The sequence below is a fragment of the Aulostomus chinensis genome, chromosome 14, assembly GCF_037954235.1.
Source record: "Aulostomus chinensis isolate RoL2024-O1b breed Wild chromosome 14, RoL_Achi_v1.0, whole genome shotgun sequence".
Lineage (NCBI taxonomy): Eukaryota > Metazoa > Chordata > Actinopteri > Syngnathiformes > Aulostomidae > Aulostomus > Aulostomus chinensis.
In genome coordinates, this window is record NC_141333.1 from 13,963,924 (window position 1) to 13,977,054 (window position 13,131).

The 13,131-nt window shown below is 41.8% G+C and overlaps 2 protein-coding genes across 2 annotated transcripts in view; one reads left to right on the forward strand and one right to left on the reverse strand.

Annotated features, from left to right (window-relative positions):
• Positions 1-5,204, reverse strand: part of xpr1a (xenotropic and polytropic retrovirus receptor 1a) — a 64,879-nt gene extending 59,675 nt beyond the window's left edge. The window contains exons 1-2 of the mRNA XM_086224949.1: positions 5,150-5,204; positions 3,700-4,307 (exon numbers count right to left, since the gene is read on the reverse strand). Coding sequence (XP_086081075.1) covers positions 3,700-3,768 — 69 coding nt within the window. The 5' untranslated portion in view covers positions 3,769-4,307; positions 5,150-5,204. The remainder of the gene's footprint in view (positions 1-3,699; positions 4,308-5,149) is intronic.
• A 247-nt stretch (positions 5,205-5,451) lies between these two features.
• Positions 5,452-13,131, forward strand: part of acbd6 (acyl-CoA binding domain containing 6) — a 28,539-nt gene continuing 20,859 nt past the window's right edge. Inside the window, exons 1-4 of the mRNA XM_086223781.1 lie at positions 5,452-5,928; positions 6,087-6,151; positions 6,533-6,629; positions 9,205-9,281. Of these exons, the coding sequence (XP_086079907.1) occupies positions 5,641-5,928; positions 6,087-6,151; positions 6,533-6,629; positions 9,205-9,281 (527 nt within the window). The 5' untranslated portion in view covers positions 5,452-5,640. The remainder of the gene's footprint in view (positions 5,929-6,086; positions 6,152-6,532; positions 6,630-9,204; positions 9,282-13,131) is intronic.

The following is a 13,131-nucleotide window of genomic DNA, read 5'->3' on the forward strand; positions in this document are numbered from 1 at the left end:
GAAGAGATCTCACACAGACAGCCATCGTTCTGTGTCTGAGTGGATCCCCGTGTAGAAGTAAGGGTAGGGAGGATGGGAGGATGGGAGGATGGGAGGATGGAAGGAGAGGAAGAGGAGGAGGGGAGCAAAGGGCAGGACTGGTCGGGGACCAGATGTCCTCCCAGTGGGGGGAGGAATGATGAGGTGAGGATGGAGGGACAGAGAGAAGGAGTGGGGGGGGGGGGGGGGGTTCTCAGCAGTTGCCTTGCCATGCCTGTTGTAGACATAATGTTCATATTGTAGAACATGCTGATGAATCACACTCTCGCTGCACAGAGTGGACAATCTGACCAATGGTTTATTTACATAACAGCCGTCTTAGTTTAGCTTAGCTTAGAGGAAACACATGCATTAATTTGCACAAGACAAAGCTTCACCTTTGAACAAACAACCATCACTCACTGGAATGACAAATGTACCTGTAATTCATCCAAATATCACCACTTCCCTAACATTAAGCGTGAGTCTCTACATGCACGCTCCTCCTCCTCTTCCTCCTCCTCCTCCTCCTCCTCTTCATCAGAGCTTACATGAGTGATTCAACTGCAGAGGTAAATGCATAAGTGGCCTTGTTCACTAGCTCGCCCACACACAGGCACCTGCATCTCTCTGTCTGTCTCTCTCTCTCTCTCTCTAGAACTTCAGGGTTCAATGCACATTAAACAAAACATATCTGAATTCAAAGGTTTCCATCATACATATCTGTTCTTACATTTGCTTTTGTATGATTTCCTTATACAAACTGAGAGGACAACATTTTACAGTAAGTCAGAGTTCATAAATAGCTTTTTTTCTCCTCAACTCCATTCTGTAGAACTCCCCTCCATCTCTTGCTCTTTGGCAGAAGCCTCTAGAGTTACTTGGACATGCACATCCTCCATACCAATCAGCTATTTAGCATATAGGTTTATAACTAAAAATCCCACAGGATCAAGCGCACACCTAATTTGCTCGATCGCTCAATCGCCCTGTCAATGCCTCCATGTTCAGATGAGCTACCCCACTCACTAAAGCTGGAACAGTCGCTTCGTTGCATCCCTCTTATCTGCGAAGAAACTGTCTGACCATTCTGAAAAGAAAGCGCCATTTTCCTCACAATAGTGTGAATGTGAAAACTGGGCAGCAAGTTAATTAAACCAGACATAAAGGCAAGAATTGTTCCTCAATTTGAATGTGGGAGGTTGTATTAATGCATAACGGCATACAGTTACGATGTAAGTGGCATAATAAGTGTGTGCACGGAAGATTAAAATGACCTCTGCTGCAGGGATGATGTGTCAGGGTGTCATTTAATAGACAAACAACTTCATTACAATATAGCAATTGTGTGGGCTGCCATGGCAACTGTGACACAAACTGAAGAATGTATTCTGGTGGGGCGGCGTATGATGACTACTTTATGAAATGACTGAATGTTTTCATGCATTTTCAGAGGCTTTGCTGGTCCTGCTGAAAAGTTGAGTGTTGCTCCACGGACGAAATCAAAGCCATAGAGGTAAGACGACCCGCTGCTGCAGGTGTGAGCTAGGTCTCTCTGCCCCGCCCACTCAGGAGGTCATGGCGTTCACAGCAAAGCACACACACACAATCACACACACCATCCTTGCAACACACAAACTGTTAAATAATTAAAATATATGGAAGAATAAAACTCTAAGAAAGGGAGAGCGACCCTCATGTTCTACATAATTCAAAAATCAAACAGGCTGGCTGTTTGACAAGCTTAAAAAAAGAAACAGCATTGTGAAAACATAAATATATACCAATCATAGTTGGGCTTGCATGGCATTTATTTAAGATGATATGACAGTATTCAAATATGCCCACGAATCATCCATAATCCAGTTATTCTGGTATTAAAGGATTAGTATGCACCATTTCAAAAAACACAGCAGTGAATGATAATTCCTCTATTGATTGCTATTGGTGTACATATATTACTAAAAAGCTGTATAACTCTATGAGATTGAATGCAAGAGTTCCATATCTGAAACACATGTAAATAAAAAGCCACCCTAAATGCTGATGACAGGGAAAATCCATCAGCATCATCCATCTCAGGTTAGTGACTGCTGTGCTGAAGACTGGAGGTGTAAAATGGCCGGTATGGCCATGCATCTGTCCCTGGGCTCACCGTGCGTCACCACACAAACCCAATATAAATATATACAGTATATATACAGCATATATATATATATATATATATATATATATATATATATATACACACACATATATATATGTATATATACTGTATGTGTGTATGTATGTATGGTAGAAACAAATTCAGATAAATCGGAAGTAATGAGCAGTTCATCTCAGAATGTTCTCCAGATGTGTCAAATATTTTCATATTTCTCTTCTTGAATGCTGTGAGGATGTTTTACTACACAATGTCATTCATGTCAAGGCAGACGGATGGATATGTCTGCTCCAGCGCTTACTCCTCCTCATAATAGGGTCATGTTTCCAAAATAAAACAAAGTACAGTTAGCTTCTGTTGAGTCTGGGGCTGCTGAGGTTGAGGAGAACAGGGTCTTTGTTCATAATTCATAGAGCTAAATGGAACGGAGAAGCCTGTCCTGTCACTGCATGTCTGCACCAAAGCTCTTAATGTACAGGCAGAAAGAAGGAGGGTGTGAAAATAAAATACTCCTTAAGTAGAATACACCACATAACAAAAGCCATGTGTGCAAACAAAGATCTCAGTATAATAACAGACATCAGCAAGCCGAACCCAGACAGAATATCCCCCTGGATGAAGGTGGACTCCAGGAGGCTCTGCTTTTAAAAGGTGCGTGATCGAGAAGTATAGAACAATTGATGTACACTATCATATATCTCCAAAACTGTTGTGAAAAACAATTCTTTGATTTTATTTTTTACACAAATATTTCTTCAAACATTTGCCTCATCTCTGATAGGAGTCCTGCAAAAAGATACGGAAATAATAATCATCTTAAAAAAAAAAAAAAGCTCATTTTTAAAGTCCTTTGATCAAACATGGTGGTGATCAATGAACACATTTTTTTCAGTTATTTTCACACAGACCCCTTCAATCTTATGATAAACAAATTAAACAAAAATTGAATATATATACATATATATATATATATATATATATATATATATATATATACACACACACATGTATATAACATAGGCTAATTATCCTACAATCAATCCGATTTAGTGTCACTAAAAATAAGCACACATAAAGCTTGAGACATCAATTATTCATACGATACGATGAAATATTAAGACTGTGAGGTGTTTAAATAAAGAACATTATTTTTTTTCTAATCATTCCAGTCTGGGATGAATCCATTTGTTAATTCAACTGTTTTTAAATGAATAAATGTTTAAAAGTCAACAAACAGTGATAATAAACCCTGTCTGATCCCTGTGGCTCTCACACCCGCAGTCAATTTCCCCTCCATAATCAACAATAGGGCATCCCTCATTTTTCTCTTCTTTCATTGCTTTCAGGACTCAAACTAAAGACAGAAAATGACATATTTGAGAAGCATTTATTTTTCTCAAAGATGGTAAATACCCCTTCACTAAGTAAACACTGAGAATAGTGTGCTTGTGAATGTTTCCATGCTAACATTCACTAGAAGACATATATTTCCTAATAAAGAATAAACGAGACTTTACCTCATACTGAAGATACTGTTTCCTCCACTCTGGAGTGATGTGGGACGAAAGATGCTCCGCGAATTTCATTTTGCCGGAACAACCGTCCTCTCAAAGCTCCGTTAAATCCGAGAGTGGCTGGACCCTTCCGCGTCAACGCGACTTTGATATCAGTCAACTTGCAGGCTCAACATGCGGCGCGTCCGCCCGCCGCGCTCCGCTCCTCTTCACTCCACTTCTGGCTCGTCCCGGTCAGTGCACTCCGAGCGGCTCCCGTCCCACATACTACTATCTCCCGGGAAGGCAACGACGAGATGTCTTTAACAGGTGGTCGGACGGCAGGACAACGGAGCCGGTGACTGTCAGTGACTTTGCTCCGTCCCTCCCTGGGCAGGTCTGGGGACATTGCGGTCCGCCATCGCATTGAGCCACAGTGACGTGGTTGCGTCAGCAGAGCGCGCAGTGCCACCGGGCGTTGTTGTTGGGACCTCCTGTGAAAACTGCAGGCACTACAGCCAGGGATCTCCCTCACTTCAGACACTCAGATTTTGTCTTTCGCGATGATCACGATAGTCAGACCAAAGTTTCAAGAGGTCCCACCGTCTGAGAAGCTTCTAGTTGCTGTGTGCCTACAGTGAAAGAGAGAATACAGTAAAACATTAACACTTTATCATAGAGTGACTTTTTTATAATCAGAGTCTGTCCTTTAAGTAAATAACGCAAATCTCATTCAAAGTTCTATAATAAACGTTTCTTTAGTCTCCTACGGCGACCATCGCTGATAAAGGTTCCAGCGGTACCACGGATGACAACGCCACTGTGTTCTAATGATTCTGTCTCATCCTGACATTCGGTGTTTTAGAAGATATATAGAAAAACTTTCTGGTTCAGAAACGATTTTTCCATTCAAATTATTTCTTATTGTTTTCTTTTTATAAAAAAAACTATTATGCTCTGCACACTCAAAAGAGCCTCACGTTAATGCAATACAATGGAATGAGAATAAAACAGACCCCAAAAAGGCACTTCGCTGGATTGCTAAGAGTGATTTAAAGTTGTGTCCTGGTTTCAGTCTGAGTTTGTTCAGTTTCAGTGAATTTAACGAGCGCTGATGGTAGAGACCCCCGGCTCAGGACCTGCTGAAGGAGGAGTCGATCATTAAAATTCAGACAGCGCTATCTGCTGGACAAATTGTAGAATTGTTCTTTACCGCTAATATGCAGTGGCGCATAAAAGTCCCAATAAAAACTCACATAGCCATAACAACTTTTTTTTATTTTTTTTTTATTTTACTGCAACTGCTGCTCAATAGATATTTCGAAGTGGTCCCTGAAACCAAATGTGGGCAGACATATTAACAGCCCAATAACTGTTCAAAATGCACCTCTTAGCTGTCATTTAAAGAAATCCAGGCAAAATGAGCAACAAGCCAAAATAGATGTCACAGCTCCCTTTGTCATGAAATACTCACGTAACAGCTGTGTCCAATGACGATATCCCACATTTATAGGGAGGATTCTTATTAGCCAAACAATCGAAGCATGACTTGTGCAAGTTAATTAGCTGAGATTTTAGTTAACATTAAAAAGAAGCCAAACGCCATAAAGCAACTCTCTTCTAATGTCGACTTTTAACAAATTAAAAGCATTGTTCGTTCCGAAAATAAAAAAAATGTATCGTTGTCTACGTTCCCGTTTTTTGTTCCTAAACTTAATCAAATGGAAGTGGAGCAAAGCAGCCGGAACCTTTCTTTCTAAACGCAGGTTTAGACGGTACATATAGTTGATAGTACCAAAGACGGACCTAAGGTGGAAACAAATCCGACTGTCACGAATTGTCATCGATACCGGATTATAAACGAAATAGCCGCTTACAAATACCTATCACATAGTTACTCCGTGTTACTCTTTGACGCTTTCATACAAATCTCTGGTGCACGTCGTCCCTGACGTCACATTGTTAATGATAACAATGGCTTCTAGGTCGCCGTCGTCCTCCCCGGACACTGCGACGGGTTCGGGCACGGACCCAGCTCGGCCCGACACAGGGGAGCCCCTCGGTGGAGCAGGCTCGGACTCGGACTCGGACCTGGGCTTGGGTAAATTTGACTGCAGTGCGATGGAAATGGGGGACCGGCTGGAAGGCGAGGAGCTGGAGAGAGAGTTTGAGTCAGCAGCAGACCGCGTAGGTGATCTGGTTCAGACGGCCAGCAGGGACCAGCTGCTGTACCTGTATGCTCGTTACAAACAGGTGAGAGTGGGATTAAATGTCACTGGTGTGTAAAAGCCACATTCAACCCGTCGGTAACTATCACAATGTGGCTTTTGTATCCAGTCCACCATTGCTTAGTGATTTAATGAGGGCTAGTAAACGTGGGATCAGGTGACTAAATTGCAGTTGTTTTGCAGGTCAAAGTGGGAAAGTGCAATACAGCAAAGCCTGGCTTCTTTGACTTTGAAGGACAGAGAAAATGGTATGTGATTATGTATCATTGGTTAACCTGCACATATGAAAAATGTGACAGACATACACAAATGTTATCTTGGTATAATATGTAAGACATTATGTATTATGTGATCACATGTTATTAGAAATATTGCTTTCTATGACACAAAAACCACATCTCTCTAAAGAGTTCAATATAAACAATATAATAATATACTAATACTAATAATAACAATATAAACAACCAATATCTAATCGCCCCTAAACTCCATTTTCAATTTGTAAATAATGAAATGTGTTATTTTGATACTCCTCTCTCTCAAAGTTTTCGGAAGCATTTGTACAGTTAAAGACACACATCCTTTGTGCACAGGCGTAGATAATGATGATAATTTTTATATCGTTACAGGCAGGCCTGGAAGCAGCTCGGGGACATGGAGCCAGAGCAGGCGATGCAAGAGTACATTTCCTGTGTCAATGTGTTGGACCCTGAAGGCAGCCAGAGGGTAATACAAACTCTTTCATATTAATTGTGATGCTAGATTACAGTTTTGCTACATAGTTTTTCCCCCCTCAGTGGACGCAGTTCAACACTGAGCTGAACCTTCATTAGATCCAATATTTTTCAGGAGTGTCCAAAATGTTGCTCTGTGAATAATATATCCCCATCTGACCATGACATGTTGGTAAATGTCACAACCTGGCACCATATGTTTGTATAAATATTTCAATATATTTCAAATAAACACAACAGAGAAGAAATAACAAATGGCAGAAAAATCCATTTTCAAATGCAGTGCATTAAAATTACCAGTAGAGGTCAGTGTTACAGTGTTGTTTTGTTCCAGGACCTTCTATGGCTTTCTCTTTCGTACCTGTGTCCTGAAAAATACATGAGGAAATTGTGTCACCTCTAACAATTGTTATTTTTAGGGTATGAATAATGCATGAAACATTCAGGGTGGCAGTTTTGTTCCTGTGTGTGTGTGGTGAGAAAAAAGTGAGACTGTTTACATGTGGAAGGACTTGTGCCATTTGACTGTGTCAGGATGGTTGTGTTGTCATGGAAAGGCTGTCATTTTGGGCGGCAACAAGAGCATTCAGTTACAACAACAACTCTGCTCAGCAAGGGACGCCATTATTATTATTATTATTATTATTATTATTATTGATAACAATAATAATAAAATAAAGAAAAAACCTTTTATGCAGTCTGATGTAGATTTGCTTTGCATGGATTTAAGGCATATTCATTCATCATTAACCTTAAGATGTCAAGTTCAAGAGAAAGCTTTATTCAAAAAAGGATTTAAATGAATGCAGCAATAAAACAGTCGAGTCCAGAAGTTTCCTAGAAGGAAAAATGGGATGCTCAGGTCTGAGGTTTCTTCAGAATTCCTCTTCACAACAGCAAGACGTGTCAGTTAGATTGGTATTCTACAGATAAAGTCAGTTCTGATGTAAACGTGAACATTTCAGTGCCATCAGAAAATAAATGTAGTCTGATTTGTTTTGGGGAAAAACCCTGCAACTTACTAATGCTTCTAAGATGCTAATGATCACCACACACACCCTGAAAAATAGAAAGGTGGACTCTACTACCATTTTATCAAAGTCTAGAGGCTGCAGCTTTAAACATAAGTAAAAGCGTTGATTTAAAAGCCTCTTTTGGTACGATTGTTCGGATTTTTTTTATACTCACGAGCCGCTGAACTGTTGTTTTTAGTAATCACCGATCATAAAAATTTAAGAATATATTTGAAAATATGTGTAGATATTATTATGTACAGTAGTGGCTGAAGTAACAGAGGTACATGTTGCCATACCTTACAATTAAGGGAAATTGGACAAAAGAATGTCTAAAGTGCCTGCCATGTCCACAGGAGGCAGACGTTTGATTGACTAGATTCCCTCACAGACTGCTCTAGAGACCCAGAGAAATGGGATTAAGTTGTTTATTCTGGAATTGAAAGGCAAAATAATACATTTATGTCTGCTTTAAAAGGCTTGTCAGATGTCTTGTGTGACCCACTGTAATGTCTCACTACATTGCATTGTTAGTTTCCCTCTGGTTTCCTTAACATTCTCATTACTGCTCCTTTCCCTCCTTCCACTTTGTTCTCCACCTGTTCACTGCCTGAATTTCTTTTGCCCCAGACATCATCTCTAACCCCCCTATCCCATTCTTGTTCTACCCCTTCCTTTACTCTCCCCCCTTGTGTCTCTATAATAGTGTCACTGTCAAGTACATGTCCATTCCTGACACATTCTTTTCTCTCGGGCCATGCCACAGTCCCACAATGCCAGGCGGGAGGCCAGCAAACCCACAGATGCCCCCCATCCTGAAAAGAGGCTGATTGTATTAGTGTTAACAAAGCACCTCAGTACGGTAGTGGCTATTATTTTGGAGGCACAGTTAAATAAGTAGGAGTGTATAGGCGGAGAATAATAGCCAGGATTTGGCCTTTGTTCCGTCCTCAATTGTTAAGCAGGCACTGGCTTTAAATTACATTAACCTGCAGAGGCGCAGGACCAGTGCATCAGCGAATATTCTGAGTTTCAGAAGTGAATTAGGTTGTCCCAAAAGTGCCCCGCACAGTTGTTTTGCTTCGCTTTTCATGTTCTCCCCCACTCGGCCCATTTTCTGAAATCAGATTTGTGCGACTTCTTTTGTGAGTCAAGGTTGGTCTGCAAAGAATAGGCTGGGTAATAAAGTCTTGGCCGAGCGGATCATAATAAGGAATTTCATGGAAAAAAAGAAAGAAAGAAAGCTCACAAGATTTACTAGAGTAAAATGAAGGCGCTATAATGTTATATTGCTCTTGTGATTGTTGTCGCTCATTTATTACCAGTGAGGTCATGTCTAAAAACTTTTCTGAAATGTTCACATTTTCACTTACTTTGCAAAGACTATAGGTAAATAAATGTAGCTGTTCACGGTGATTGCAAACAAAGAACAGCCGGATAGAGGGAAACAGAAGTGAATCAGTACACTTGTCTCTGTTCTAACATAAGCGTGTTTAGTCAGCACATTTCAGTTTCAAACGTGTCCGACGTTAACAATGTTCTTCCGTTTGACAGGAAAGACGAGGTGCAGAAAAGAGATCAGGCTTCGGAGGAGCAGCAGTCAGCTCTTTGTACCAAGAGGAGAAGATCAGGTATTGATTTGATCAGAAACACAAACAAACACACACCCAAAGTGTCTAATGTCACACACCCTATATCCAATTCTTTCCCAACTCGCGAGGGTGCTGCAATAGACTTTTCCTCCTGTTGTGAATCGCCACTTATTCAATGCTCAGGTCAATTCGGTCCGACTCTGGCATTGTTCACCACCAGTCTTGATGCTGTATTTGATTGTGTTCAACAGACTGTAAACTGCAGTTAGAGCCTGGAGACGTCATACAGTTCTGATTTATGTTAATGGAATATATTCTCCATTTACTCATGCCTGGCAGACTTACTCAAGCTTAAAAACCTCATCTTCATTTCAATGAAAAAAAAAAAGAGCTCTTTTGGAGAAGAAAATGAGATGTGTGAATCCTGCAGGTTTTCCTCCTAAATGGCTCCATGTGATTAGTATGCATGGTCTTGGAAAGCAGAGGCCAGATTCTCCCTTTTTTAATTACGCTACAATTCAGGGGGGCTGGTAATGAAGACATGGCGGGTACAGCAGGGGCCTTCAGGTACAGCAGATTCCCAGAACGATGATCCCCTCACCGGTACCTAGTAGCGGCGTGCCCCACGGGGAGCTAGCAAGAAGGAAGTCATTAACACGTCTTCTGCACACATGTGCACACTTGAACATGCACTTGCTGCTATAAGTCGCCACGATTGGATCGGAATCCATGCAGAACCTGCCGGAACTGTCACATTCACTGCTCTACTGCATTCCAATTTCCTCAAACATAAGCGCACACACACTTACACACACATGCACACTTTAATATTAAACAGCTAAGCACCTGTTAACCAGTCAGAGAGTTAATTGCATTGCTTACGACTCATCTCGCTCTTAAAAGTGTGTATGTGTGTGTATTGCTAAAGCAGGATTGATTAGCAGTAAACCAGTGTTACTGAGCTGAAGGGTGTGTGATTGAGGAGCTGTTGAATACAACATTTTTAATTCTCTTGTCCAGCTTGAAGAAGGATTCTGACAAATATCAGATGCTTTGTTGTCTGGCGCTGACCTGACTCCTCTACTTCCATGAAGCCCAGCCATGTTGAGAGTGTAACCCAAGCTCCTATTGAGCATGCGATGACAGATTGTATAAGTGTGCGTGTGCGTGTGTGTGTTTGAGTGTGTGATGGATTGTGTGGCTGTGGTGTTGATCAGTGAAGCTTGGGCCAGGTAGATGAGTGTTCTCCACCACTGTGGCCAGTTTAGTCTGATGGATGAAGGACATATATGCCAGTACACAAGACTGGACGCAGGCTCTCACACACACACACACACACACACACACACACACACACACACACACACACACACACACACACACACAAACAATCCTTGTTACCCCAGCTGTTGTGATGACAGAGTAGCTTGTGACCTTCCCAGCATGCATTGCGGCCCACTTGATGTCACGTCATTTATAGGAGCCACATTAATCATTGTGTTGGTTTATTGCCTGTGTGTGTACGTGGCGTGCATGTGCATGCACGCGTGCGTGTGTGTTCTTACTGAGTTATAAACTATATACAGGTTGTGTGTGCCCGTGAGGTTTTTTTAGCATTTGCATTATATAACCATGTTTTACATACTTAGCTAGGTATGTGCCTGTGTGTGCGTGTGTGTGTGTGTGTGCGTGCATGTGTGTGTCGCAGCACCCCTGTCCCACCAGCGACAAAGACTGATGAGCTGGCCTATTGATTAGTTGCTGGGGGAGACGGATGGCGGCCACACATCAGGGACACTTGGGGTCACCATGGCCATCAGAGCAGGAAGTGGGTGTGGCTCAGTGTGGAAACTCATGAATAAACATTGCAGCGGTAATCAGGAGTATGTAAATGAATGTGCTCACACATAACATAGCAGTGATCAAAGTGTAATGAGTTATTCGTAATTCATCACGGACTGATGAGCAGACGGAGGAGAGAAGGAGGGAAGGAACAAGAGGAGCGGGAGCATGTTGATGAAACGGTGGGAAAGGGGAGATTCAGGGGTTCATTAAAGAACAAAGAACAGACAAAACTTTGTTTGTGCGTGCTGGCGGTGTTGATTTTTGAACCGTATTTTCCCAGAGCAGTAAATTGTGTCGTCAGGTGTTGTCGTTTGGGGTAGTTAGCTGAAACATCAAGGGATTGAGGAAGGGGTCGCGTCAAAGGTCAGTGGATCTCTGACTGGCAAATTTTGTTTTCCTGATTCTTTTCCTGATCTCCCTGATTCATGTTTTATTCTACTTTTGTCGCATTCATTTTGCATTTTGTTTGTTTGTTTGTTTGTTTTACCTAGAACAAACCCATTCAATATGAGTAGGACAAAACAGTGATGTTGCACTATTGTGACAATTCTGTCCACTTGCACCAAAGATCCACGTATTTGTTAAAACAGTTGTTAAAATAAGTGGATTCTGCCATCTATTTTTCTTTTTACGTGTATGTGTGTGTGTGTGTGTGTGTGCGCGCGTGTGTGTGTGTGTGTGTGTGTTGAAGAGGCATGACGTTATACAATTTGCTGTTAGATCCAAGTTGCCAAATTGTCAAATTCTATGAACGTGGCACAACAATGTAGTGAAAATAAACACATAATCCCTGGGTTTTTTTTACACATTTTTGGTGGTATTTTCTGAAGTTACGTAAATATGATGATGTACCAGTATACACGTGTGTCACAGAGGAACTGCCTAACAACTTTTAGAATTTCGCCAAAATGCTGTACTATGATTCCGTCATTATCATGGGAAAAGACTCCTGATAATATCCTGTCGGGAGTTACTGCATGATTCCCACCCTCAACCCAATTCCAACTTCAGTCTCTGGACACTTATTGGTTCAATACTTTACTTACTTTGAAGTAAAGAAAACACAAAGAATATCTGACGCTTATACACAGATACACACACACACACACATAGTCACTGGAGTAACTGCTAAAAGGTGTAAAAGATCCATGACAAAATCAAAGAGCTCTTACACAGTATATTTGCTAGTCACACCTGAAACCGGCTGCTCCTCTGCAGGTTGGATAATGAATGATTTGAATTTCCCACCTTTTGTGTACAATGTCTGGTGGAAATCATGGGTGATATTTTAAATCCCGAGAGTGACTCTCTGGTGGGGCCTCTTATTGGTTTCTCGGTGGGAGCAAATCCATCTTCTCAGGTAATTATTTAGCAGAGGTAATAATCCACTCACAGCCTGATGAGTTATAACTTCAGCTGAAGATAGACAGTTCTAAACTATGGTTAAACACATTTGTTGTTCTTTTCCTCCATTATTTAATTTTGTTTTGGAGTAGGTCCTCCAGAGTCCTCCATCTTCTGGTTCCTCTTTCTTTTCAGTCTAACTTTTTATGGTTGAACTTTAACAGACAGATCTTAACTGACTGTGTGGAGGCTACTGTCTCCTCACTAAGAACCTCACCACCACCCTGTGTTCACGGTGGAAGAGCCTGGGGTTGCAGCTGAGGCCAGGTGGGTGCTGTGGGATGTGTAGGGTGTCAGAGAGAGGAACCAGGGGATTTGGCCTTGGGGACGACTGACTCACTGCATGACTACGTGGGGCTTCTGTCAGACAATAGAGCACTAAATTCAATTAATTTGAATGCCCGGCATGGATAAGAGGGAGGGGAAGGCGTAAAGCTCTAAATGAGACCCCCCCCCCCCCAGTCAGCTGCCCTCCACTACTGCAACCTGCCCCCCCCCCCCCCCCCCAGCACTCATTCCTGTCCCCAATGCCAGGAGGTGATTAGAGACACAGAGATATAATCAGAGGTGGATAGTGTGTGTGTGTGTGTGTGTGTGTGTGTGTGTGTGTGTGTGTGTGTGTGTGTGTGTGTTCCCAAGA